At 43.8% G+C, this 25,055-nt stretch overlaps 6 protein-coding genes across 6 annotated transcripts; 5 read left to right on the top strand and 1 right to left on the bottom strand.

The window, feature by feature from the left end:
* The first annotated feature begins 51 nt into the window (after nucleotides 1-51).
* Nucleotides 52-2,973, top strand: rpl37a (ribosomal protein L37a). The gene is made up of 4 exons (XM_070974481.1): nucleotides 52-113; nucleotides 902-1,030; nucleotides 1,167-1,249; nucleotides 2,807-2,973. The coding sequence occupies exons 1-4, from the start codon at nucleotides 111-113 to the stop codon at nucleotides 2,868-2,870; spliced, it is 279 nt and encodes a 92-aa protein (XP_070830582.1). The 5' UTR covers nucleotides 52-110; the 3' UTR covers nucleotides 2,871-2,973.
* Nucleotides 2,974-4,190: 1,217 nt separating this feature from the next.
* On the top strand, nucleotides 4,191-7,705 carry pecr (peroxisomal trans-2-enoyl-CoA reductase). Its single transcript, XM_070974611.1, has 8 exons — nucleotides 4,191-4,325; nucleotides 4,794-4,927; nucleotides 5,234-5,399; nucleotides 5,479-5,560; nucleotides 5,648-5,744; nucleotides 5,820-5,930; nucleotides 6,397-6,508; nucleotides 6,628-7,705. The coding sequence occupies exons 1-8, from the start codon at nucleotides 4,214-4,216 to the stop codon at nucleotides 6,708-6,710; spliced, it is 897 nt and encodes a 298-aa protein (XP_070830712.1). The 5' UTR covers nucleotides 4,191-4,213; the 3' UTR covers nucleotides 6,711-7,705.
* A 174-nt stretch (nucleotides 7,706-7,879) lies between these two features.
* ndufb3 (NADH:ubiquinone oxidoreductase subunit B3) lies at nucleotides 7,880-9,779 on the top strand. Its single transcript, XM_070973950.1, has 3 exons — nucleotides 7,880-7,960; nucleotides 9,319-9,447; nucleotides 9,555-9,779. The coding sequence occupies exons 2-3, from the start codon at nucleotides 9,320-9,322 to the stop codon at nucleotides 9,703-9,705; spliced, it is 279 nt and encodes a 92-aa protein (XP_070830051.1). The 5' UTR covers nucleotides 7,880-7,960; nucleotide 9,319; the 3' UTR covers nucleotides 9,706-9,779.
* A 93-nt stretch (nucleotides 9,780-9,872) lies between these two features.
* On the bottom strand, nucleotides 9,873-13,481 carry LOC139338698 (UDP-glucuronosyltransferase 1A1-like). Its single transcript, XM_070973946.1, has 9 exons — nucleotides 12,948-13,481; nucleotides 12,078-12,141; nucleotides 11,846-11,994; nucleotides 11,557-11,684; nucleotides 11,229-11,322; nucleotides 10,940-11,065; nucleotides 10,760-10,847; nucleotides 10,264-10,483; nucleotides 9,873-10,164 (listed from the first exon to the last, which is right to left on the bottom strand). The coding sequence occupies exons 1-9, from the start codon at nucleotides 13,479-13,481 to the stop codon at nucleotides 9,894-9,896; spliced, it is 1,674 nt and encodes a 557-aa protein (XP_070830047.1). The 3' UTR covers nucleotides 9,873-9,893.
* A 1,494-nt stretch (nucleotides 13,482-14,975) lies between these two features.
* LOC139339239 (uncharacterized) lies at nucleotides 14,976-19,624 on the top strand. Its single transcript, XM_070974767.1, has 6 exons — nucleotides 14,976-15,129; nucleotides 15,790-15,870; nucleotides 16,009-16,475; nucleotides 16,691-16,766; nucleotides 16,885-17,013; nucleotides 17,111-19,624. Exons 3-6 carry the CDS (start codon nucleotides 16,043-16,045, stop codon nucleotides 17,511-17,513), a joined length of 1,041 nt encoding a protein of 346 aa, XP_070830868.1. The 5' UTR covers nucleotides 14,976-15,129; nucleotides 15,790-15,870; nucleotides 16,009-16,042; the 3' UTR covers nucleotides 17,514-19,624.
* An 835-nt stretch (nucleotides 19,625-20,459) lies between these two features.
* LOC139338922 (C-X-C chemokine receptor type 4-like) lies at nucleotides 20,460-22,125 on the top strand. The gene is made up of 4 exons (XM_070974273.1): nucleotides 20,460-20,522; nucleotides 20,617-20,825; nucleotides 20,925-21,208; nucleotides 21,332-22,125. Exons 1-4 carry the CDS (start codon nucleotides 20,508-20,510, stop codon nucleotides 21,925-21,927), a joined length of 1,104 nt encoding a protein of 367 aa, XP_070830374.1. The 5' UTR covers nucleotides 20,460-20,507; the 3' UTR covers nucleotides 21,928-22,125.
* Nucleotides 22,126-25,055: the final 2,930 nt, after the last annotated feature.

Genomic DNA, 25,055 nt, shown 5'->3' with positions numbered 1-25,055 from the left:
TACCTGCATTCTGCGAAAACTCTAAGTCCCACAATGCAGCGCGTACGACTGAGTAAATCGCGCCTGCGCGGTAAGCAATCCCTCTTTGGACCTACGTCTCCACTGAAACGATGGTAAGGCCAAAATGTCCTGCTCATAATCCGTATCAATCTGCCATGTTCTGTGCTAGAAATGACATAATCACATATCTGAACACTTTGTGGTGTCCTTTTTTGTCATACCCGAGTGCTACTTGTGTTGATCTTGTGTTCGTATCCATTACAAAAACGATGTTTTCATGTCATGTTGAGAAAGAAATGGCTGCCACCATTGCTATACTCACCGAGTCCAAGTGCCGGGCGGGTTAGTCGTATTAGCTTGCTGTGTGTGGATTCTAAATTAAAGATTCCAGTGTACAGGACCCAGTTTTTAAAACCGCGCTGAGTGGCACGATTTAACAGTTAGTCGTCTCCAAACCTTTTCCAGGGTTGTTGAATTGGTTAAGACTTGGCTAAGTGGCTAGCTTGGTAAGAGGAAGCTAGTGGAGGTTAGCTGGTTATACCACTGGTGACGGGCTCATTCAACCTAGTTCAGTGGGGCTTTTTGCAGCTTATTGGATTCAAACGTGAGTTAAATACTTGCTGTGATGTGACATGTGTTCCCTAGCACAGTCATCTGTCAAAATTGTCTTCCCAGAGCCTTATTGGCTCTGAACTAGGTTGCCTGGAGTGTATGGATATCCTGAATGGACACTGCTCAAGACACTCTCTTTAAGCCGTACAGCAACAGTACTGATAGGAGGTTCAGTGGCAGACTTGTCAGTAGTTTTTAGACAGTATGTTGGAAATTGTTGCCATTTGCACACCTGTAGTATCACTGCAGATGAAATCATTGTAACTTATTGTGTCCATATTTTCCACAGGCCAAGCGTACCAAGAAGGTGGGGATCGTTGGTAAATATGGCACGCGTTATGGCGCGTCGCTGAGGAAGATGGTGAAGAAAATTGAAATCTCCCAGCATGCCAAGTACACCTGCTCTTTCTGTGGCAAGGTAAGGACAGCCTGACCAAAAGACTGTTAATTCAAGACCTTATACTGAACAGGCACACTGCTTTCTGCATATGTACTGCACACATACGGATACCATTTTGCAACTGCTATTAATGTGCCACTTTTTGTATTTACAGACCAAGATGAAGAGGAGGGCTGTTGGTATCTGGCACTGTGGGTCCTGCAAGAAGACAGTGGCTGGAGGTGCCTGGACATACAAGTAGGTTTCTCTTTGCTTTGCTGTCTTATCATCCAGCCTCATCTGGAGACATGTAGTCACCCAAACTGAAATTGGCGCTGTGGATATGTTTATATCCGTTATAGCAAGTCACTTTGGTATTGGGGCTGCATCCCCTGCAGTTGCTAAATACAAGGACTCCACTAGCAACAGTAATATTTTTTCCCCCAGCATGGTGTAGTTCTGCCTGCTGCTGGGGCCGTATCTGGATTTGGTGGTCGTTTGATAGTAAGGCTACGTTTACACTTGGGGAAAACGCATATGTTTTCATGTGGCTTGGCCTCTCGTTTACACGCAAACAGTTTGGTTTTTTTTTTTTTTCACGGAAAAACGATCATTCTTAAAAACTCCAGGCAAAGTGGAGATTTCTGAAAATGCCGGTTATGTGTTGGCATGTAAACAGGGTTAAACGGCGTTTTAGGTTCCAAAACGTCACAACATGCGACTGAAAATACTTAACGTCATGTGAGCGACCTATGTTTACACTCGTGCCCATAGGTTTGGCATAGTTATGATGGTGCTCGACAGCTTATTAATCCAGGTACATGTAAACAACAGCATTTTTGAAAGTGATGTGTGCGCGATGTTATTTTTGAAAATGGAGGGACCAAAAAATCCGTTTTCGAAAATACCCTGCCACATGTAAACGTAGCCTAAATTGACAGGACACAGAAAGCAGTGTATTCACGGAACAGACAGGAATAAGGCTTGTTTCCCAATTTGTCATTTAAGTTCTCAGTAATGTACAAATCTTTAAATGGTAGCCGGCGATTTGCCTGTTCAGTTTGCGTAGGCAATATTGATAACTTGTGGCCAGTCATAGCACAGTTCATTACACAAACACATCAGTCTCACACAGCCAGACTGCAATATGTAAATTAAGATTTACCATACATCTTCAACCAGTTACTTGACTTGGCTCACAGACACATAGTCACCTCCCAGCCCTCAAACAAGAAACTTGTTCTCGACTATTTAGACCAGGTTTGGTTTGGTAAAAATGAAGCATGATCTAGCATCTGACCTTTCCAGAGCAGCTGTCATATTTCTCAGTTTAGCCCTGGAAGTGTTACGGTTGTCCGATTAGATGGCGAAAACTGTACATTTAGTGAAAAGGCTGATTGAAATAACATAGCTATGGCCTTGGCAAATGACAGTATGAAAAATTGTAATTGGATGGCTTTGCGAATTGACTACAAAACACCTAAAATCAACATTATTCTATTGCACAATGTCAGAAAACAACAAAGCAATTTCACAGGGCTTTAAAATAAAGCACTACTCATTTCAGAAAGTAAATGACAAGCACAATATTTGTCATCAGTTTTTTTTCTCAAGATTTTCATTTCCAATAATAAATACATAATAAAATAACAATAATAAATCTTGCGTGAAGTAACACCCAAGTTTTCGTGACACCATTTTTCTAAGTTAAGGAATGACAAACTTGCTGTGGTCATGGAAATGGTGGCTGAGAAGTTGGGATTATTCATTAATATGCATACACCAATTTTAATTGTTTTGTTTTGTCTTTCACAGCACAACTTCCGCTGTCACAGTCAAGTCCGCAATCAGGAGACTGAAGGAACTGAAGGACCAGTAAACCAAGTGCGATGATCACTGGTGGATTTGGGACTTTGTTTTCTATAATTTAACCGACCTGGACATGGCCTCAACATCCAAAAATAAAGCGGTCTGGAGCGGAATTCTTTGTCTTTGTACATCTGTTTTATAATGTAGCAGTCAAATCTAAACTGGTGGGTCATAACTACAAGAAAATTCCTCACCAAACCTGCATGAGTGAGAAGGGTGCACCATCAAAAGTCCATGTACACTAGTACAAGTTGTGATGCTGCAACATTAGAAAGGGGTTCTGCATTTTCTTGGCAGTAAACATATGTTTTCTTTTTTCAGTTTTATTGGGTGTTCCCACTCTGATAATGGAGTTGATAAGCAATGAAGCCTTGTAGTGGTTTCTCCCTCACTCTGTCACAGAGTTACCTGTTAGACTCTCCAGCAAGTTAAGGAATAACAGCTGATTGCAGCAGCAAGTGAAAATATTTCAATGGATCAACAAGCCAACATGTGCTTGAAATTATAAATAATCACTTGATAAACTTTAGACAGATGTAATAATGGCTGTATTCCATGTAGCTGCAGGTATTGTCCATCCTGATTCACTGTCATGAGGAGTGTACTTAATTGTCAATGCAATGACCAGTCAGAAAGTCTGCCATGACAAAGGTCTAACTGTAAGGAGTCAGCATTTGAAGTACCATAGATATTGTATATTTCTGAGTGGAGTTTCATACTGTCTTTTTCATAGACTTCAGATGCTTTGAGACCAGAACAACTCAGTTCAATCATTGATAGCGCTTGCAGGGTATAGTATATAAATACATGATACTACAAATATCAGGCATACATCCAAACAAAACAACAGTAAGGTAAATAGAATAAACAACTTGAAGACAATATAGAGGGATATTGACCAACAATGTTTCAGTTATGGTATTCAGTTTTATCAATCTATTTTTAATTCATTCTTTAAATAAATAACGGTTTACCTCCCAGTTTTCTAGTTTTATGATTAACATCACTGGTAAGATTGATAATGACACACATCTCATTGTCTGTATGATTATAAAAATATAATAAAATGCCTTTTACAAGACATTTAAAGACCTGAAATCTTGGTTAAAGGCTTCACTTATTTCTCAGCCGTCTTAAATATCCTGACACAACTTACAATTGAAGTTAAGAATAATATGTCAGAATTGACTATTCATAATGCAATATTTTACACATTTATTGTATGAACAGGTGAAGTCTGTGGATGAATAATTCCTGAAGCGAGCAGTGTTGTCATGACTGCAGACGTCTGCTGCCGTAAAACGTACAGCAGGGGGCGCTCGCAAGTTCCCTCAGCAGGCTCAAGAAACAAGTATGGCGGCGTCCAGTGTTTTCAGACCGGGCTTGTTCAACCACAAAGTTGCAATAGTAACGGGTGGAGGGACCGGTATCGGTAAAGCCATCTCAGCGGAGCTGCTGGAGCTGGGTGAGTGAGGCGGTGTTGTGGGTGAAGAGACATTTTTCTGTTTACAATTTGAAGTGAGCTGCGGCTGACTGACAACATGGGCCAAGTAAACTTTAACACAGTTGAAGTGCGATTCAAACCCGACTGTCAGACCAGCTAAGGCCTGTATGTGTGTGGCACTACTGACGGGCCACAATGCTTGGTTACTGTTATTAAAATCAAGAGTGTGGTTAAAAACGTTCACAGTTTGTGGAAATGTAGCTAAAAAACATGCTGAGGTCACAGAATGTGAGGGGTCACATCATTTGGTGCAACACCCCCTCAGACTTCAGTAACATGAGGCTCATTTCACCCACCGAGTCAAGCCAAGATATAAAAATATTTAGCACACATTTAGTGACTTGTGGTGATCACGTAACTAAATAAAAACTATTTGCTTACATTAATTGCATCTTAACGTGAGTCAGTGACGAACTACTTTGTGTCCAGGTTGCAATGTGGTGATCTCCAGCAGGAAGACAGAGAGGTTGGAGGCAGCTGCTCAGGAGATGAGACAAAAAATCCCTCCCTCCAGTCCTGCCAGTGTCACTCCTGTACAATGTAACATCCGAAACGAGGATGAGGTGAGCCTACACCAGGGGTGGGCAACCTGTTCCACAAAGGGCCGCTGTGGCTGCAGGTCTTCTTTCCAACCAAGCAGCAGCACACCAGACTTGACTCATTCAATCAACTGATCTCACTCTTCAGACAGCTGATTGGTCAAACTGTGAGCTCTTGCTTGGTTGGAATGAAGACCTGCAGCCACAGCGGCCCTTTGTGGAACATGTTGCCCACCCCTGGCCTACACACACCTTCAGCTTCTGAGACCGCTTTGTGTTGTCACTGCACGGTCGCCAGGTGTCATTGTGGCATCTTGTTTTGTGCGGCAGGTGAAGGCCCTTGTATCGTCTGTGCTGAAGCAGCACGGCAGGATAGACTTCCTGGTGAACAATGGAGGAGGTCAGTTCAGCAGCCCAGCAGAGCACATGTCCTCTAAAGGATGGAAAGCTGTGATAGACACCAATCTGACTGGAACCTTTCACTGCTGCCAGCAGGGTAAGATGCCCCTAACGTTAGGTTAGGTCAGGGTCTGTTTGTGAAAGCCGCCAGTGTGACTTTGCTGCTCTGTCCACAGTCTACACTGCGTGGATGAAACAGCACGGGGGTGTGATCGTCAACATCATCGTTGACATGTGGAAAGGCTTCCCAGGCATGGCGTAAGCACCACCACCTACCAATTTCATACACGAATTTACAGCTCACACACTCTCCTGCTGTTTGTGAATATGCTCTCTGCCTGACAGCCACACAGGGGCAGCGAGGGCAGCAGTGGACAACTTAACAAAGAGCCTGGCCATCGAGTGGGCAGCCTCAGGAGTGCGAGTCAACTCTGTCGCACCTGTAAGTACAGGTCATGAGTTCATGCAGGATCAGTGTTTTAATGATGCAGTCATTTCAAGTCTTGTCTGATTGCAGGGCACAATCTTTTCCAAAACTGCGATGGAGAACTACAAGGAGCTTGGGCCACATCTCTTCAAGATGTCTGCTCTATTCAGCCCTGCAAAGAGGCTGGGAGTACCAGAGGAGGTGTGCAACTATGCAGCGACACCCACAATACCTTGAGCAGCAGGCACTGCCGTGTTATATTTAAAAAGTCTTTGAACCATGTGTTGCCGTGTTCTTGGAAGTGCATACATATGTAGAACATTGTGAAAATGTCAGTTTATAGGATTTTCATGTTCCCAATTCAATGCATCCAAAGTTATACCATGCCAATATAAACACACAAACATCTGTTATCAGTGTCACAGTATATTTAAGAAAATTGAATTGTTTCATATGCATCACATCCAGCTACAGCTGCAATACGTGTCAGATGATATTTCGAAATGATCTGATATAGTAGAAGAACAGTGGGTGTCATGAGGCGGGCAGTCCAGCCCTTTCAATACTCTGAGAGCAATTGATACAGAGTACCTGCTGTACTTCTGTGGCTTTGTTGCAGTGTGACAGGCAGTACATATTTATTGATTTATTTACTGTCTCTGTTCAGATCTCATCAGCAGTGTGTTTCCTGCTCTCTCCTGCTGCCTCCTACATTTCTGGAACCACCCTGAGAGTTGATGCAGGACAGAGTCTGTACCGCTCCATGTGGGAGATACCCAGTACGTGCATCTTGCTAACACACCCACATACAGTATATCTGTCTTGACAGTATACTATGTACTATACAATATACTACACAGTACAGTGAATTCCTGTGGTGTTTTGTGTTTGTCTCTAGACCACAGTGCATGGCCTGAAGCTCCACAGGGGGAGAATCTGGATGCTTTGAAGGAACTGCTCAACAAACAAAGCAAACTCTAATTCACTGGCTGAGTCTGAGCCCATTCACACACATGTACACACACACACACACACACACACGCTTGGCCAACAAGCATCATGGACATTGAGCTGAACAGGCACCATAATTGCTGTCCTGACACCATGGTAGCCTTGTTATAAGATGAGGTGATTTATTACGAATCATGTACATAATTGTATGGAATTAATTGCAGGGTGAGTGAATGAGTTGAGACAGAAACTGTCAAAATGCATGAAGAATGTATTTTTCTATTCCTTTTGTTGGTAAATACACATAAAGTGCTTTTTACAGATATGACAAAGAGTTCAACAAATGGAGATAAAAGTTGGAAACAACAGCAAATAAAGACAAAACAATAAATATAAATATTTAAGAAATACTGTATTGATGATTTTAAATTTGTTCTGGTATAGTGTCTCTAAGGTAGTTTATAAGTCAGGAGCTACAATGTAAAAAACAAGGTCATCTTTTAGTCAGTTTTTAGTCTGTACCTTGCTCTGGGCTCCTACAATGATGACAGGGGACAACTTGTTTTCACTGTGGCCTGATGTGGAGAAATCTGTCTACTTTATGATTTTTACATAGTCTCCTCTTCGTAACTGGTTCTACCTGGTTGTTGCGAACACACACAGTGTCATTGTTACTATTAACATCTTAATAAAACGTGTTAAGAACATCTTTGTAAAACATATCATGGTAAGATTTTCTTTATCTTCAATGTTTAAATTGAAAAAGACAAAGTTCTTTGTTAGTAATATTAAACGCTTTGAATAATAAATGACTAATGAAATGTTTTTAGTAGTCATTAAATCCATATAATGTGGATGTGAAACTTATCTTTTAAAACAGTCTACCAGCAGGCTGATAGTTGAGTAAGTATTAACATTATGATAGAATTTCGTGATCCCCTGTAATCCTGAACCGTAATAAATATTTACAGCATGTGTATAGATTAATAAGAACTGTACATGAGTAAAAATGTGTTTCATTTAGCAAAAAAAAAAAAAAAAAGGTTACAGATTACATAAATGGAGAAACGAATAGTGCAACAAGAAAATTATCTATCGTTGTACTTGCATGGATGTATTAAATTGGTGTACTGCTAATATTTTGGTTTACCCTTTACAAAAGTGTCAAAATGCCCCCTTTAGGAATTTTGTCCCGTATGCTGTGCCGTAATTGTGCCGTAAACCAACATTAACTGTCGCAACCCTGAGTACGGCAACAGAGGTCACAACAAAACGTTCAGGTACAGTGGTATTTTAAATATCTTACATTTCTGGTGCACATGTCGTTGCTCTTTCATAGTGGCTGACCACGGTGTATTTACACATATGAATGTGTAGGTAATGCATCTCAGAACAAATGCTTTATTTATCTATCGAGAGCTAGCTAACGCAATGCTATCCCAGGAAACGAGTCTGCCTTCTCTACACGGCGGTTTGTCTCCACTTTACTTACTCAACAATTGGATTCATTATGCACGAAATACATATTTATTTATAATTAGACAGTTTAGATAAGTTATCACTGACGATGATAGTGTTAAGGTGGCCAGTCACTGATAACGTAAGGAAAGTGACAAATGTTCAATAGCGTTTACCACCACTGAGCTCCAGCAGGTTAACGTCAGCAGGCAGCGAGAAGCTTTTAACATTAACAATTTAACATTTAACACTTTAGTTTTAAATTCATCAACATCATTGTGCCAGAGCTTGTCTGTCAGTTAGTGTGGACGCATGTTTTCATCAAATTTATAAATAAAAACACTAATGTTACACATTATTATGTGGCTTGTATTAAGATATACGATGCTATTACCAAAATTTAGGCTTTCTTCTCGGCAGTTTGGAAGTTTAAAGTCAATGATATCTCTGTATGATGTGATGTTAGTGGTTGTAACTAGGTGTGTTATAGATAACTTTGTTTACAGAATAGCTTGGTGTAGCTTTTGTGCAGGCACTTAGATTTAGGGCCAACCTGTGAGTTATTTTAGAGAAGAATCATCTCATTTACAGTTTGTGGCATCAATCAGAGATAAATTTTGCATTTTTTTTTTAAACCTTTTATTTTATTTCATCAAGGCCTTTGTACAGAGTAATTTACATGGACAAGACAGAAATCAGCAGCAGCTTTGCTCAAAATGAAAACAAAGTAGACCAAGAGGGACAGTTTGATCACCAAAACTTTGTTAGTTTGCCTCCACAGTAGAAATCTTTGATCCAAGTTACATTTCTGGACTAAAAAAAGAGGAAAACTAAAGAGGTAATCAGTTGCAGGTTGCAATCTATGTTGAGGTTCAGGTATAGAAATGCAGCTTGTGAAACAGTTCAGTAAAACTTTACTGTTCATCGGGGGAAATGTGTTTCATCCTGGATTGAAGAGCCTTTGTGGATTATAAACATGTGTCATGTGTATATGCATGTCACATATTTTCACTTTGTTGTAACTCCGAGAAACATTGTGGCTAGTTTCTGTGACTTCAAGCACAAGTAAAGATGTATCCAAAACAAATGCTAATATGAAAGGCACAACGTGAGGTGTCTACCAGCAAGCTCAGGGGTCATTACCATTAAAAACCCCTACATATATCTGTATCTGTTTCAGTATGGGAGGTGACCACGGCCACAGCAAGATCTCCATGCCAGACTGGCGGCAGTGGAAGACAGAGGGAACACCATTGGAGTTCACAGAGAAGAGGCTGGCAGCCAGGGGCCTCAAGGATCCATGGGCACGGTCAGTATTTATACCTATGAGATATATGGAGCTGATATTTTCACAGTTCTTATTCCTGACCCTTCTCCCTGTCTTCCTGTCCTGTTGCTGTCACTCTCCCTCTGCAGTAACGAGGCTTGGAGATACTCAGGCGGCTTCGCTCGTGCCGTGACTCTGTCTGATGTGCTACTGAGAGGATTCAAGTGGGGCTTTGCTGCCTTTACTGTTGCTCTGGCTGTAGAGTACACTCTGTTCCCACCAAAGAAAGGTGGCCACTAATGCTCATCACTGTTCAAGCCCAGACCAGTCTAATAATAATCTGTATTTTCTGTTATTAAATGTTTTTCTGATCACCTCATGGCTTCTGTTATTCTTCTTACTCCTGATTACAATGACAATGATTAGCTTGTAATCTGCCTTCACAAACAGTGTTGTTGCTGACATAAAGGTGCAAACGTAGCGCCGGTTTAGTCCTGCTTCCTCTTCCTGCTCAGTTTCCGGAAGCATAGTTTCAAGCATTTTACTGTCACTATTACAAACATCAGCACTACAGTAGCCAGTAGCGCTATTACATCCAAGCAGAAGTACTGGATCCAGTTGAGGTCATGGACAGCAGCCCGGAGATGTTTTGCCCCTTTGTGCCGCATCACAAATTCTGTCCAGTACACTGAAAGGTCGAGTGGGTCAGTTGGTCGGTCTTTATGGAGAGCTGACAGCTTCTGCATATTCTCTTTATGCCTGCACATAAGTTGAGGAATACAACATGGAAGTGAAGCAGATATTTTGAAAAGCAGATTCCCAACGAGAGTCACATCGTGAGCGCTCGGACCCCCTCACCTGGTGTCATTGATGATGTCATTCAGCCCCTGAAGAAGGCTCTCCGTGGTGATCGAAACAATATCCAGCACGACTCCCGCGCCTTTGCTCGCAAACCTCTGTGCGTTGTCTGGCTGGTCCCCAGCAATTGGCACCATCACCATGGGAACGGCGTGACACAGTCCCTCAAAGAGACCATGTGAGCCAGCATGAGTGATAAAAGCCCGAGCTCCAGGATGTGCTAACACACAACACGCACAAAGACGCCAAACATTATGCATCTGCCAGCCCCCTTGTTAACAACATGACCAAAATGCATCCCCCTTATTAGCCTGCCATCCCCTCCTCTCCATAGATATACAAAGATACAGTTTTTACTTCAGGGTTGGGGTTAGTGTGAAAATTTGTCCTTGTTTGGGCCATCTCCCTGTTAAAAAATAAAAAACTACCAGCTCCTATTATGGTATGTAACACATAATTGGTCAGTTTTGGCAAGCGTGCCAGCAGGTTTACTGACCCAGTAGATCATTTTGAGGCACCCATTCCATTATCTTCACATTTTCTGGGACACTGTCAGGAACCTGCCCAGTGTACCTCCATATTACCTAACAAAAGAAGGGTCATTTAGTGCTTTTTAATGGTTGCATTGATTTGAAATGCATTTGCATGTACGTTCACATTGTGTATATTCCTGTACCTTCTGTGGAATCTGTCTGAAGGCTTCTAGGAAGACCAAGGTTATCTCTTCTGGCATTTCTGACACCATGCTGCCCAGAGTGAACACTATAAACCCATGTTTTCCTGACACCCAGGGCTCCAAATCCTGCAAACTCACACACAGAGTTGGGTCAGGCATTCACCTCTCTTTTTGTATCTCTATGTCTCCCTGCATTGGAAGCAGTGAGATAAAGTGAGGAGAAAGTTAAAGAAAATTGACATGTTTAATGTTTTTTCATCAAAAGAAAAAAGAAAAAAAGGGGCCTTACTTCAGGCAGAGGATTTTTCACGTTGCAGTTGATTCCACCAACTAGTACTATATTAGGCATGAGAGGGCGCGGGACCTCCAGTACGAAGTCATACCTGTTTAAACACAGTATCATGATATTTCTGTGAATATGAGACAAAGAATCTAGGATCTTCTTTTCTCCCAGTTTGATTTAGTGGCATGGAATGGCAGTAAAAAAGTACCCTTTTAATATATTCTTCCCTCGTTTATTAGTATATAAATATGTGTGTGAGAACTTGTGCACACGGCAGTCTAGGCTGACCTATATTCATCTCACTGATATCTCATACAACCTTTGTACATGTTACCTCAGCAGCCAAATAGCAGAGTCTGACAGCACTTCAGCTATGCCCACCTCCTCTCCCAGGAACTGATAGGCTATGTGGTCAAAGTGCCAGTACAGCAGTCGGCATAGCAGCGGCTCCAGTAGAGCCACCTGTAGAGGCATCATGAAATAATAAACAATTTCACAAAGGAAGGTGATTATGCTTCTCAAAATATCTGAAGCTTGTGGTTTTATTTTACAGAATAAAAACACAGCCACCCCTCAGGCCATGCTCGTGCCCGTGCGTACAGCGTATGGTTATGAGTGCTCACCAAAGTGTTGAAAGTCCTCTCCTTGAAGTTCATTTTATCGATGTATCCGGTGAAGAATCGAGGCACAAATGAAGGCGGGGAGGGGCAGCCTGCAGACTTCATATCCAACGCACATGGAATCCCCCTCAGCAGATTAATAGTGGGGATGCCTGAAAATGATTTAGCAAAGAACGGTGAGGAAAAACGTGCAGACGTGTAAGAACACAAACAGTCCAAGTGTGGCAGAACTCACCCAATTTCCGAGCTATTAATGAGCCTGTGGGCACCATGGGGTCTGTTAAGACAGCATCAAAGCCCTGCAGAATGAAGATTTACAAAGGGGAAATAGGAGAAAGGGGTGAATCTTGAACAGTGAGTGCGAATCAATCATCTTTTCTCCTGCGTCACACATTCATGCATTGATTGTGCAGAAGACAGCGAGCATGTGCACAGATGAGACAGCTCGCTGTTTTTGCATCAACAAACCATCCATCTATTACACAGTGGAAAGCAAGTTCTTCACTCTACTCCACCTTCAGAAGATTATATTGTACCTTTTACTCCACTATGTCTATCTGATAGCACACACACAAACATTTCAAAAACAAATGCTGTACTTTTCACTCCGCTCCATTTGACAGCTTTCTTTGGTTCAGATTATTAATATAAAATATTATAAATTAGGTATAATCAATGTATGAATTGTTATATGTTATTACAGATTTGTTACCCAGCAGTATTTTAAGTAGTAGCTCCACCTCAACTATCTACAACAGTAAAATACTACTTACACATTGTTGCATCAGTATTACCTTTCTAATAATGTCATATTTATCAATATATCAGTCACAAGGTACTTTCACATTTTTGCAGTGCTTTCATATAAGTAAAAGAAGTGAATACTCCCTCTACCGCTGTCCCATCCTCAGTAGATATATGGCTTCTGCACAATAACATGAACACTTCACACCAGCAACAGCCCCAGGAAGTAGTTCTCAGTTCTAGCCACAGTCGGAGCTAATGCCTCACAAATTTAGTAGAAAGTGCAAAACTCTGATATTGAAATTCAATGGATTTCACAGCTGATCCTGATGTTGTGTTCAGCCTCTGTATTTGTACTCACCTGCTGTGCCAGGTGTGAGATGACACTTTCATTGAACAGCAGGCTTTCTGCAGTGCTGTGAATTATGCCTGCAATTTTCTGGGCTTGAGCGTATCGTGTCTTTATCTTCTCTGTGAAAGACTGCGTCGATTTTTGCATGAAGTCCTTGTGTGAGGCCATGACAGAATCCATATAAGCCCTCTCATAAGGAACAGGGTAGGTCACAGTGTCATAGTGTTTCCCTGGACCCATCCGCATGCTGATCTCAGGTATCACCACGGTGACTCGGTGGCCACGCCGCCCCATTTCTTGGGCAAGGGCCTTTACACCCACCCAGTGACTGCCATCCATGGGCACCACCAGTAAGTTGCCCAAGAAACCTGAAGAGGTGGTATTGCTTGCAGGAATGGTGTTGGTTGCTTCAGCCTCCTCTGTCCTCACCTCCTTCTCTGGCCTGGAGTTTTTGGCCACAGATCCCCTGGTTTTGTCTGCCGCACCAATCACCTGCGCGTTCATGCATAGCAGCAGAGACACAAGCACTGCTGCCTTCCACATTGTTCTCTGTCCCCTGTGTCTTCAGCTCACTGAAGCCCCGAGGTCCTGTCTCTGTTCTTTGCATGCCCCCGTAAACCCCTCCCCCCTCCCCACCCACCTCCATGCTCTGTTTGAGTGGCTGACATTCCCCTGTGAATTACCAGAGTTGTGTTCAAAGTCCCCACTTGAACAATAGCAACCGTTTCAATGCTCATTGCAATTTTGTGCTATCCACTCATGAGAGAATGTACACAGTCACATCTGATACTGCACCTGGAGGACTGCGGAAAGGTTCAGTGGAGGAAACGGCAGTGTTTTGTGGAGGAGTAGGAGACAGTTGGGATTTCTGGCAGAACATCGCCAGTTGTCATGTGGCTTCAGGCCAGTGATGACCCTGATGAAGGCCACAAGCCAAACTGAGCTGTTCTGACAATGAAGTTGCTCTTTATATAACAAGTTTTGTTGGAGTTCAGACCTCTTCCATTGGCAGACAGCTGTGTTTATATGCATTGTAGTAATCCCAGTATTCTCTGCTTTTGATGGGTATCAGGAATGCCCTTTTAAGTTACAGTCTCAATCTGTAAATAATGCAGTGATAACTTAATAGTAGCTCCATTGGTCTAATCTCAGTTACCACCAGTAATATTTAACTTGAGCATGAATCCATATGTTCATCCATGGTCCCAAACTCCATGACACAAGACGTTATATCTAGTAATATACAGTTTAAACCCATTTACTGGCTCTCCATTGTTGTACAATCCTGTCTACACAAGATGGAACTGAGGATTTGTAATATAACACCCGTGCCAGTCAAGCCTGTTTCTCTAGATTTCTCTTCCAAGGTGTTAGAACATGAGATATCTGCAAGTGTGGATTAGCAACCAGCACTTCTGGTAATTTGATCAGTTGTAATATTGTTTGGAAATTTCCACAACTGAAGTACAACATGAAGTAGGCCCAGACATTTTGACTTCCATAGTAGGAAAATCACAGAAGTAACTAACAGGCCTCATTAATGATGGCTCTGTTCTGTTGAAGTGTCTCAGCGAGCCATGACATGCACAAGGATGTGCACCAAGAACCTGAAACTCAAGCAGCTAAATGCAAAATCAGCCATTCTTAATTTTATCATTAATACCTGTACTTTTTCAGCTGTGTAATGACAACCAGTCTGCAGGCATACTGTGCTCACGTAATCTAAGGTGGACCAGGTAGTATCCCAGTCTGTCAATGATGTTTATTACATGTAAGATATGTTGTCTGAATTACATAGAAAGTGGAGGAAGAAAGTGATCTCTTTTTTTTTCTTTTTTTTTTTTTAAAGGTCATTTTCCTTTTTAATTTGGAACTTAACCTTTATTTAACCAACAACACTCTCCTGAAATTACATTCTGGCCAAGATGGAAGCACAGAGCTTGCGTTTCACCGGTGGACACCGTATATCACTGTCACGGTGAAGCTGTTGTATTACAGCAGGTGGCGGTAATGCAACACAAATGGATGCCAACCGCCATAAATCACCAAAGAAGAAGAACAACAACTAGTCCTCTCTCGCCGCGCGCGTATCTTAAACTGGTTTCTCCTCGAGCCTGTCGTGTCTGCTCAAGCTCAACAAAACAAACCGAGGTTCGCGAGCTCCCTGGGGCGCGAGGCAGTATGTGAACAAGTAAGCGCTTCGCTGTGTGCTCTTTTTAGCTGTTAGCAGTAAAAACAGGCCTGAACATGTCAAAACACGTTAACTGTGAGCGAACTGAGACGAAGTAAGTTTTAGAGCCACAACTTATCTTAAACAGCGGGCGACCGTCTCTCCACGGATGTCGGCTAAAGTCTGTTGTTGTTTTGTTGTATTGTTGTTTATTTTAGTCTGGGTAGCAGAGCCGGGATGCTAAAATTAGCTAAAGACGAGTCGGGTATGTTTAAACACAACGTCAGATCACCACCAACACGGGTCGGTGGTCCCTGGTTCAGCTGTATTACTGTTTCGAGTTCACGAAGTTTTTGAATGTTCAGCACTAACATGGCAGCTAAAACAATACGCATCGTCAGGGCTCTCCATCATTAGCGTTAACGTTACATGTCCTTGAGGTGTTGTCTTCTGGAGAGGGCCTGTGTAAAAGCCTGGTGTCAGATTTTTATCATCACTTGATATTGTGCTGACATACAGCGTCGTCTATGTGCACTGTACTTGGCTGACATCGATTGTACGTGTAGGGTGAACAGAGTGATGTGAAAGGAACAAGGCTGTCAAAGATCAGGTAGAAGCATGAGCAAGATCATGTTTCTCATACTGTGCTGTGTTTTTGGCCTTTTCACTGATTGTCTTCAGGCCTGTGACTGACAGCTGGTGCGAGGCAGATGGCTGGGAGTCATTCATTCATACATCGTCCATAAGAGTCGAATATTATAGGTAAGACTGTGTGACAACTTTCTAAAAAGTTTACATCCTGTAACTTGAGTTGAATTATGAAATAAATGAGTACACCCATAATGTAGTATGATTTATAGATGCTTTATCACAGGTAGTCATTGTTGCTGTTTCTTGCAGCTCATTTGAGTATTGTCTGAAGTGGGAAAGACCCATGAATACCCGACGCACCTCTAAGAAGAGCCCCCCGGGAAGCCCCAACCCAGAAGAAGAAGTTATCCAGCGTAGGTTTAGGGGTAGGAGGCAGAGAGCGGGGCTAAGGAAGACCAAAGCCAGTGACAGTGTAGCGTGTACAGATGAAGGGAGGGGCCGTGACATCATCGACATCATCAACAGCACACATGGCGCTAAACATGTTGCCGAAGAGGATGAAGGAAAGTTTGTCAAGGTGGCCGATGAAGGAGTGGAACAGTCAGATGAAGACTGTTCCTCCGTTTCCAGCAGCATAGCTTCTGGTCCTTCCCTCCATTACAGTGTCTCTCCCAAGAAACCGAAGCCCCTGCAGGGCGTCTGCTCAGCCTGCCGGAAACTCTACCAGAAGGCAAAGAAGATGAAAGCACCAATTAAAAATAAACTCCTCGACAATGGTGAGACAATGTAACGTCTGTGTCGGGTAATTGGGTCGCTGCTACAGCAATGTCTGTTTTGTTTTTTCACAAAGCCTGCATCATTACCAGTTTCTCTTCTGTGCTTTGAGGCTGAATAACTTCCACGTTTACACGGTCTCTGCTCATCAGTTGGAGGAGGTGACTGCTTGCTGTGATCCGGCAGGCTCAGCCCCGTTTTCTGCTTTGTTCTTCAGATCCCAAGTCCCTGACATGTGACCAGTGGGTCCTGATGAAGAACTGGAGGCCGCGGAGGCTGCCTAATGCGAGGGGGTAAGACTGTCTGTGCGTGTGGTGCGAGAACGGCTGCTGGCTTCAAGGTGGAGCGCCAGTAGCTACGCAGATTGATGTGCTGCAAGGTGATTATAACCGCACCTCTCTGTTTTGTCAGGAGGCTTTTGACCCACGTACAGCTGGTCAAGAAAAGGCTTCAGATCAAGAACAAGGCAAAGCAAACTGTGGAGCGTGCGGGAGAGGGGGGGCCATCAGCCTGCTCCAGGCCACACTCGTTCCTTCAGAGGTAAACTCACACAACACACAATGCCTGCAGGAGCGAAGCGGATCAGATGTCTGTTTACATGAGAAAAGACCTGAACGTGCTGCGTTTTTTGTTTCAGGAACCTTCAACAGCGTCTCAGAGCTCCAGTGAAAAAGGAGAGGAAGAAGAACAGGAGGAAGAGGACAAGAGATGATTCTCAGGGTCCTCGTGTTGCCAAGCAGCAGCGTCTCCACAGCAACGGTCACCCCCGACACATCGGTATCGGCTGGACTGAAAACGACGGCCTTCACCCAGCCAGCGGTCACAGTCCTGGTTTTGAAGGGTGTAGGGAGCAAGAAATTGGTGATCCAGCAGACGCAGATCGCACTGCCGAGTTTTTTCCCTCTGCGCCCATTCAGGAAACCACCGAGACGAAAGGGGCCGCACACAGTCAGAGAGCACAGAAGAAGACATGCGGATTCAGAGACTTGCTTGCCCAGTTGCGCGGCAACAGCAGCATGATTGTCAGAGAAACGCGTTAGATGTGACTGGACTTTTTTTTTTTTTTAAGGTGAAGTTTAATTGTTACAGTGCTAAGTGTTCGAGTGCTGATGTGGCTTTTACGTGTAACGTTTTTGTTGATCTTCAGCCTGGCTGTTATTCCTGTTCTGAGTATCAGTCTGTAAATACTTTTTGTCATTTATCTGGAGTTGTATACATATTTATTGGAGTCATAGCTGCACATCTGAGTTCATTCCCAAGTCCTGCTGCAGTTCGTCACGCTTGCATGCTATTTATTTTTTGTCGAAGTTCAAAATTGCATTTAAAGTTTCATACAAGATAACTGAATGTTTATGTGTTGCTTTATTGAATTGTTTACATTAATGCTGTTTTAACTGGACAGTTGAAGTCAGAAGTTTACATACACCTTTGGCAAATACATTTAAACTCTGTTTTTCACAATTCCTGACATTTAAACATTCCCTGTCTTAGGTCAGTTTGGATCACCACTTTACTTTAAGAGTGTGAGATGTCTCTGTGAGATTTATTTCACCTTTTGTCTCTTTCATGGAGTTCCCAGTAGAGAAGAAGTTGACATTCACTGAGTATTTGGTGGTATTGCCTTTAAATTAAGTTGGGTCAGACATTTCGGCAAACCTTCCACAAGCTCCTGAGTTTCTGGAATTTTGGCCCTTTACTTCAGACAGAACTGCTTTAGCAGAGTCGGGTGTGTAGGCCTGCTTGTTTGCATGTGCTTTTTCAGTTCTGCCCATAAGATTTCTATTTGATTGAGATCAGGGCTTGTACCAGTACCTTGACATTGGTGACCTCAAGCCTCTTTGCCACAACATTGAAAGTCTGCTTGTGGTCATTGTTCTACTGTGATACAGATACTGTTGTACTTGTTTCCTCCTGCATCTTCAAAAGGTTCTTTGCTGTACTTTATGCTCCAAAGTACGTCCGTCTCTCGAAGACAAAACTTGTCTCCTTCCTGAGCGCTATGTTGGCTACGTGCTCCTGTGATGTTTATACTTGTCTACTATTGTTTGTACGGAGGAATGAGTTTCCTTCAAACATTTGGACATTGCTCCTAAGGATGAGCCAGACTCGTTGGTTTTTGGCAGATTTGTTTTGATTTTCCCGTGATGGCACACAAAGAGGCACCGAGTTTGAAGTTATGTGTTAAAATACATCCTCAGGTCCGCCTCCAACTGACTCCAATGATCAGAAGCTTCTGAAATTTTCCGTGCCGTGAAGGCACCGTCAAATGAGTGGAAGCAAATGTCTGACCTGGTGGCTTTGTGTTATGCTAAATTATAAGTCAAATAATTTCCAAACAGAAAGGATTTGTTTATTTAGACACCTTGTTTGTAGTACTGTAATGTAATATGCACTGAAAGACCCTTCCTTCAAGAGGCCACATGATGGCGCTACTTCATCAATGACCCAGCCCACAGTATGTCAGCCCTGTGCTCTGAGTGTGCCTTAGTACAGAACACTGACCTGTCACAGCCGCTGTAATCAGTGCCATTAACAGTTAGTCTGTTAGTGTCCCAGTGCACCAGTAATCACGATAACGAGCTCCGGATCCTGTGCATCTAATTGGACTGCAGCCTGGAGTTAATGCAGTATTTACACCTGTGTTTTCTCCAATCAAGATGTTTGCTTTAAAAAGAAAAGCTCAGCAGCACAACCCTGATTTATGCTGTTAGTATAGGCGTCTGTTCCAAGAGGCATGTTTACCAAGTCATCTGGTGACTGTGCTCAGGATAAACCACGAACACATCTTTTTACATCGCTGTTCACCCTTTGAGGGGGTTTACACAGCAGTGTTATTTTTGAGATGTCTCTGCTGATAGCAGGGAAGGTGGAGGAAGGGTGGGGAAAATGAGAAAAAGAGATAAGAGACTGAGGGTCCAGTGCTGGAGGTTTGACAGTGTTTATTCGTGGGTGTGTTGCTGTTTTCTTATGGGATTAATGTGTTGGGAGAGGATGGAGAGTCACAGTCAGAAGTGCCAGTTCAAAGCCAGGAAGTGTGTCTGCTCAGCAGCCCGGCCTCACACATGGACGAGAGTGTAGACTTTAATGATTATCAGTTAGCACATCATTTACAATGAAATGTCATTAAAATTGACTTACTTACTTACTTACTTACTATAATTGAATTTCAAGCTGGAATCACATTTAACATGTAATCTTTCCACTGCCAGATGTTTACAGTGAGAACAAACTGAAGCTCACAGCATTAGATGCTCTGATTGGTCAGACTCAGCACAGCAGCTGGTCAATTGCAGCTCCTTCATTTAAACTGATCGGTTTATTCACTTATTCTGTTAAACACTTTCAAAATCCAGGTTCACACTCCATAACGAGGGACTGCAGAGGGATGTGCCCCTGCACGCGTTGGTGTTGAAACATTAGTTACTCCGCTCTCAGAGAGGTGACACACTCGTATCACAAACGCACATCCATGGTCCATTAACAGTGAAAGCCTGGCAGCAACAGAACTGATACTCATCTCCCACTCGCTTGCAGAACACCACATTCCTTCTCCTCCACCTGCCTCTCGGTCTGCCTCTCATGCATGTTCACAAATACATCAGCTTGCAGGCATGGTGTAAGACAGTGACGCAAACACAGCAAATATGTTCACACTCGGTGAGAGCTGAAAGCTGCTGCTGCTTGTCCTCATTTAACAGAGCATGGAGGCTGGAGACGTGCTGTCTCTCTCTCACATGCACACTACGCATTGTCTGATTCTCATCGGCAGTCCTTCCTATTGCCAATAGACCCCCTGATTATCGCAAACCAGAGGTCTCAGGGCCAAAACAATTCAAGCAGTGCACTCACACACAACACGGCTTCCTGTGAGAGAATCACTATCAGCACCTGACACCTCGAAAACAGGAAAAACGTTCCAGCAGGAACACAGATGTGTTGGAGTGTTTGGAGGAGGAGCGTGAACACAACTATAAAACCCCTGCAGACAGAAATCTCCACTTCACTCAGCTGAGAGGAGAGGGAGCACCTCCGACATGTCATACTATGAGGTGAGGTGGTTCATGATGTGCAGTCACAGATGTGTGTTCAGGATGTTGCTCTTTCCTCCCTCATCTAACATCATCTAACATCTTCCATCTGCAGCATATTATCTTGGAGTACGACTACAATGACACAGGCTCGGGTTCTGGTTCTGGTGACCTGGGGGTGGATCTGGAGGAGCCCTGTGATGTGGAGCACATCATGACCGCTGATCTCCGGCAGGTCTTCCTGCCTGTGGTCTACGCCCTCATCTTCACCCTGGGCATCACAGGAAACGGTCTGGTCGTCATAGTGCTGGGCTGCCAGCGCAGGTGAGAGAACAGGTGCAGGGTTGGTGGTTGATAAGCTTCTAGTGAGTCTCTCACCGATAGGCTTCATGATTGGACTCGCTCTCCTGTGTTTGGCTACAGGTCAAAGTGCAGCCTCACAGACCGGTATCGCCTCCACCTGTCAGCTGCTGATCTCCTCTTTGTTCTGGCGCTGCCGTTCTGGGCCGTGGACGCGGCCATGGCTGATTGGCGCTTCGGAGCGGCCACCTGCGTTGGTGTGCATGTTATCTACACGGTCAACCTGTACGGCAGCGTGCTCATCCTGGCCTTCATCAGCCTGGACCGCTACCTGGCAGTGGTCCGAGCCACGGACACCAACACCGGGGGGCTGAGGCAGCTGCTGGCGCACAGACTGGTGTATGTGGGTGAGTGTCTGAACGCTGATTTGCTTTGTGTTGGCGCTTTTCCACCTCGCAACTCTTCTCTGATCTTCTTTCTACCACCTTCCCCTCACAGTCTCTCACTTCTTTCACCTCCTCTCCCTGCAGGTGCCTGGTTGCCTGCTGGCCTCCTGGCGGTCCCCGACTTGGTGTTTGCCCGGACTCAGGAAGGAGGAGAAGGGGCCACTCTGTGCCAGCGGTTCTACCCAGAGGACAGAGCTCCTCTCTGGGTTGCAGTCTTCCACCTGCAGCTGGTCCTGGTGGGTCTGGTGATCCCAGGCCTGGTCCTCCTGGTGTGCTACTGCGTCATCGTCACCAGGCTGACACGAGGCCCTCTGGGGGGCCAGAGGCAGAAAAGGCGAGCAGTGAGGACCACCATCGCGCTGGTTCTGTGCTTCTTTGTGTGCTGGCTGCCGTATGGGGTGGGCATCTCTGTGGATGCAATGCTGCGCCTGGAGGTCCTGCCCCGCAGCTGCAGCCTGGAGGCCATCCTGAGCGTGTGGCTGGCGGTGGCCGAGCCCATGGCTTTCGCACACTGCTGCCTGAACCCGCTGCTGTACGCCTTCCTGGGGGCCGGGTTCAAGAGCTCGGCCCGAAGAGCCCTCACACTGAGCCGAGCCTCCAGTTTAAAGGTTTTACCACGAAGACGCCACGGGGCCTCCACGACCACAGAGTCCGAGTCCTCCAGTTTACATTCCAGCTAGTGTTTGCTTGTGCTGTACATATGTGTATATACTGTGTGCATACTGTATATATGTGTGTGTGTGAGGACGTTTATGCTAAGTGTCTGAGAGAATGAGGAGCAGTCTGCTGGCCCATGACTTGTCTTCTCTTGTAAATACTGTTATCAGGTTTGTTTGGTGCTGCTGTGTTTGTTGTATCCTGTTTGTAATAAACTCTCTAAAATAACCAGATTTGTGAGCGTGTCTTCTCTTCTTGGTTTGTGCTTCCGGAGTGAAACAGTGTGAATTCCCGGCTCGCTCTTCAATCACTCAACCACAGCACTGACTCTCCTTCTCAGGGGCTGACACAGATCTTATTATGACCCAAATAATTCAGAGTGTACAAAGTTAGCTAATGAGATGGAAAATGAAGATGAAGGCATTTCAGCTTTATCACAGAAAACACATTGGAAAGGGACAGGAAAGGTAGGAAGAGCAACAAGCCCCAGTCAAATCTATGTGTCTCATGGTTTAATTGTCAGCCCACAGTTGCCAACTATTGTCCAAGGCTGGAAATTGCGTTTTGGTGTGAGGTGGTGGTGTACAGATAAAGATTGTTTGATAAAAGTGTTGAAACCAGTGGGCGTTCTCCTTATCTTCGCTATCTTCAGCTTGTCTCCCTTTGTAATGATTCATAATCAGCCCCCTGAAGCCACTGATCCAGAGCGTTTCACAGCTCTTTCAAGAAATGAAACTTTTTCAAATGTGACGTGTGACGGCCAGGTGTATCTGAGTCACGCTTGTGTGTATGTGTCCATGTTTTTGGGGTGCGTGTTAGATTTATGTTGATGATATAAACAGTTTGCTTCTTCTACGTGAGAAAGAAGGGAGCACGAAGGGGACAGGAGGTCCATTTTCCAGTGCGCACACACATACGCGCACAAAGTGCTTCCCACATACATGTACCTACTTCCACTTGGAAGTGGGAGAAACAGAAGCTGGAAGTTTACTGTGTCCTGTTTCCTGGAGCGATGAAGAGGAGAGTTGTGAGAGAGAGACGAAAAGGAAGAACACAGTAAGTCAGCACAACAATGAAGAGCTGACTGTGCGAGTGACTGTCTGATCACTGTAACTGTATCCTGTCATGTGCATATGTAGCTTTGTAGATACAGAAATGTGTGTGGAATCATCACATTCACAGCCAGCGTAGGGAAGCAACTCACCTATGCCCTTTCCATACTGATTTGACCTCTCTCTCTCTCTCTCTCTCTCTCTCTCTCTCTCTCTCTCTCTCTCTCTCTCTCTCTCTCTCTTTCTCCCTCTTTCACACACACACAATTACAGGGACACACACTTCTATTCATAGTGTATTCAAAACAGGAAACACTTCCTGCAGCTCATTTTAGGAAAAACAAGCAGCTAAAACAATCAAACACCCGAGCAGCTCTGCACTCACCAACACAGAGAGCTGCTACAAAGTCAATCAGTTTAACGCGAAGGAGAGATGCTGAAGGACGTCATGAATAACACGCTGATCTTTAAAGTGTCAAAAGTCACAATGATGCTCGCTCTTTGTATGTAATAATATCATGACCTGTTTATAGATTCATTGATTTTCCAATCTCTTTTCAAGTGTTGATTGTCAGTTGTGTTTTCATTAGCTATGCACCCTCAGTCTTGACCTTCAAAACAGAAGTCACCATCACTCATTAACCTCCAGTCATGTCAGCCATTCTATCTAGTGTCATGGCTCTGGGTCGATGAAGGTCAGTCCACTTTGGTCCAGACTGGGACATCCCATCATCCACTGGTTGAAGTGCCATGAAATGGTCTCCAGAGGATGAATCCTAATGACTTTAGAGATCCCCTAACTTTTCTTCTAGTGCCACCATATTTGTGATTTACCACACACATTGTGTTGCCTTTAGGAGTTGTAACAACGTGTGTGAGCTCTTAGCTTTCCTTCTGCAATCAGGCCAAAATTTCAACATGTCCAAAACTTTGGCTTATGACCAAAATCCTGCAAAATCAGTGATATTCACAGCCTCAGCTGTACAGCCGGCCTTCAGGAAGGTGTTTACCACATATCATTCAACGTACAGTAGTTACATCTGCAGAGCCGGTTCTGTTCTGATCTGACTTATTAAATACGATTTTTTCTTAAAAAAAAAAAAAAGACGAAGAAACAAAGAAAAATGTTTGCGACCTGCAACTTTCACAGGATAATTCACAGCTCATTTTATGTTAGAAACCAGTCGTATGTTTGTGCTGTAATCCAATGACAGTTCAGAATGATCACATGTATTAGCATAGTCACGTGTTTTTGTTGTTTTGCTTCGTACTCCATCATATTAATACAAGTTTAAATGAAACTCAGCAAGGTTGACTTTCAGATGTGTTTCCACCCACATGCATGGATCATCACTGTCAATATTTGGTTCCAACATTTTCCAATCAATACTCTAATCAGTACTGTCTGAAATCTAAGACCCACAGACATCAGCAGATACTTTGGATCCCTGTTTAGCTCCACCATTTGCTCCTCTTGCTTGTTTTAGGGGACTTTTTGCCTTCAGTCTGCTTCTCTACAAGTGAAACGTGCTTAGCTGGGCCGAGGTCCACTTAATGACTTTTCCACTCAAGAGTATGACATTGTTTGGCCAGAAAGGGCTCTTTGCTTGTCTGTTGAGTATGTTTTACATAATTGTCCTGCCTGCATTGTCCTAAAATCGCGTACCCTCTGTACTGTACTGTGAATAAAAGGGCTAAGAGCCATGCTCTGCTTCACCCAGTGTGGATGTGAATACCCATGAACTTGTATTCAAACCTCACTGCGCCACCAAAACAATGAAAATGTGTCAGCGTGTGAATACAAATAGCTGCTGTACACAAGGAAATGACTCTCTTTAATTCATCTTTTCTCTCTTCTCTTATATCCTCATATCCTGCTCACAAGAGCAAACAGTTGCAACAAATCTGACACCATCATAGTTTTCATCCCATACACAAGCTGTTTTGATGCCTAGTGTAAGACTACTCACAATACAGTGTTAGAGGGTTACTACTGAGTTTAATCTGTGTGGTTGGATTAATGGTATTACCAGAATGTTTCTGTACTTAAATACATTTTTGAGATGCTTTTATGCTGCTTATGCATCTACTTCATTGCA

Source organism: Chaetodon trifascialis, chromosome 11 (assembly GCF_039877785.1).
Source record: "Chaetodon trifascialis isolate fChaTrf1 chromosome 11, fChaTrf1.hap1, whole genome shotgun sequence".
NCBI lineage: Eukaryota > Metazoa > Chordata > Actinopteri > Chaetodontiformes > Chaetodontidae > Chaetodon > Chaetodon trifascialis.
The sequence above is the reverse complement of the archived record's forward strand: the minus strand, read 5'-3'. Positions and strand labels throughout refer to the sequence as shown.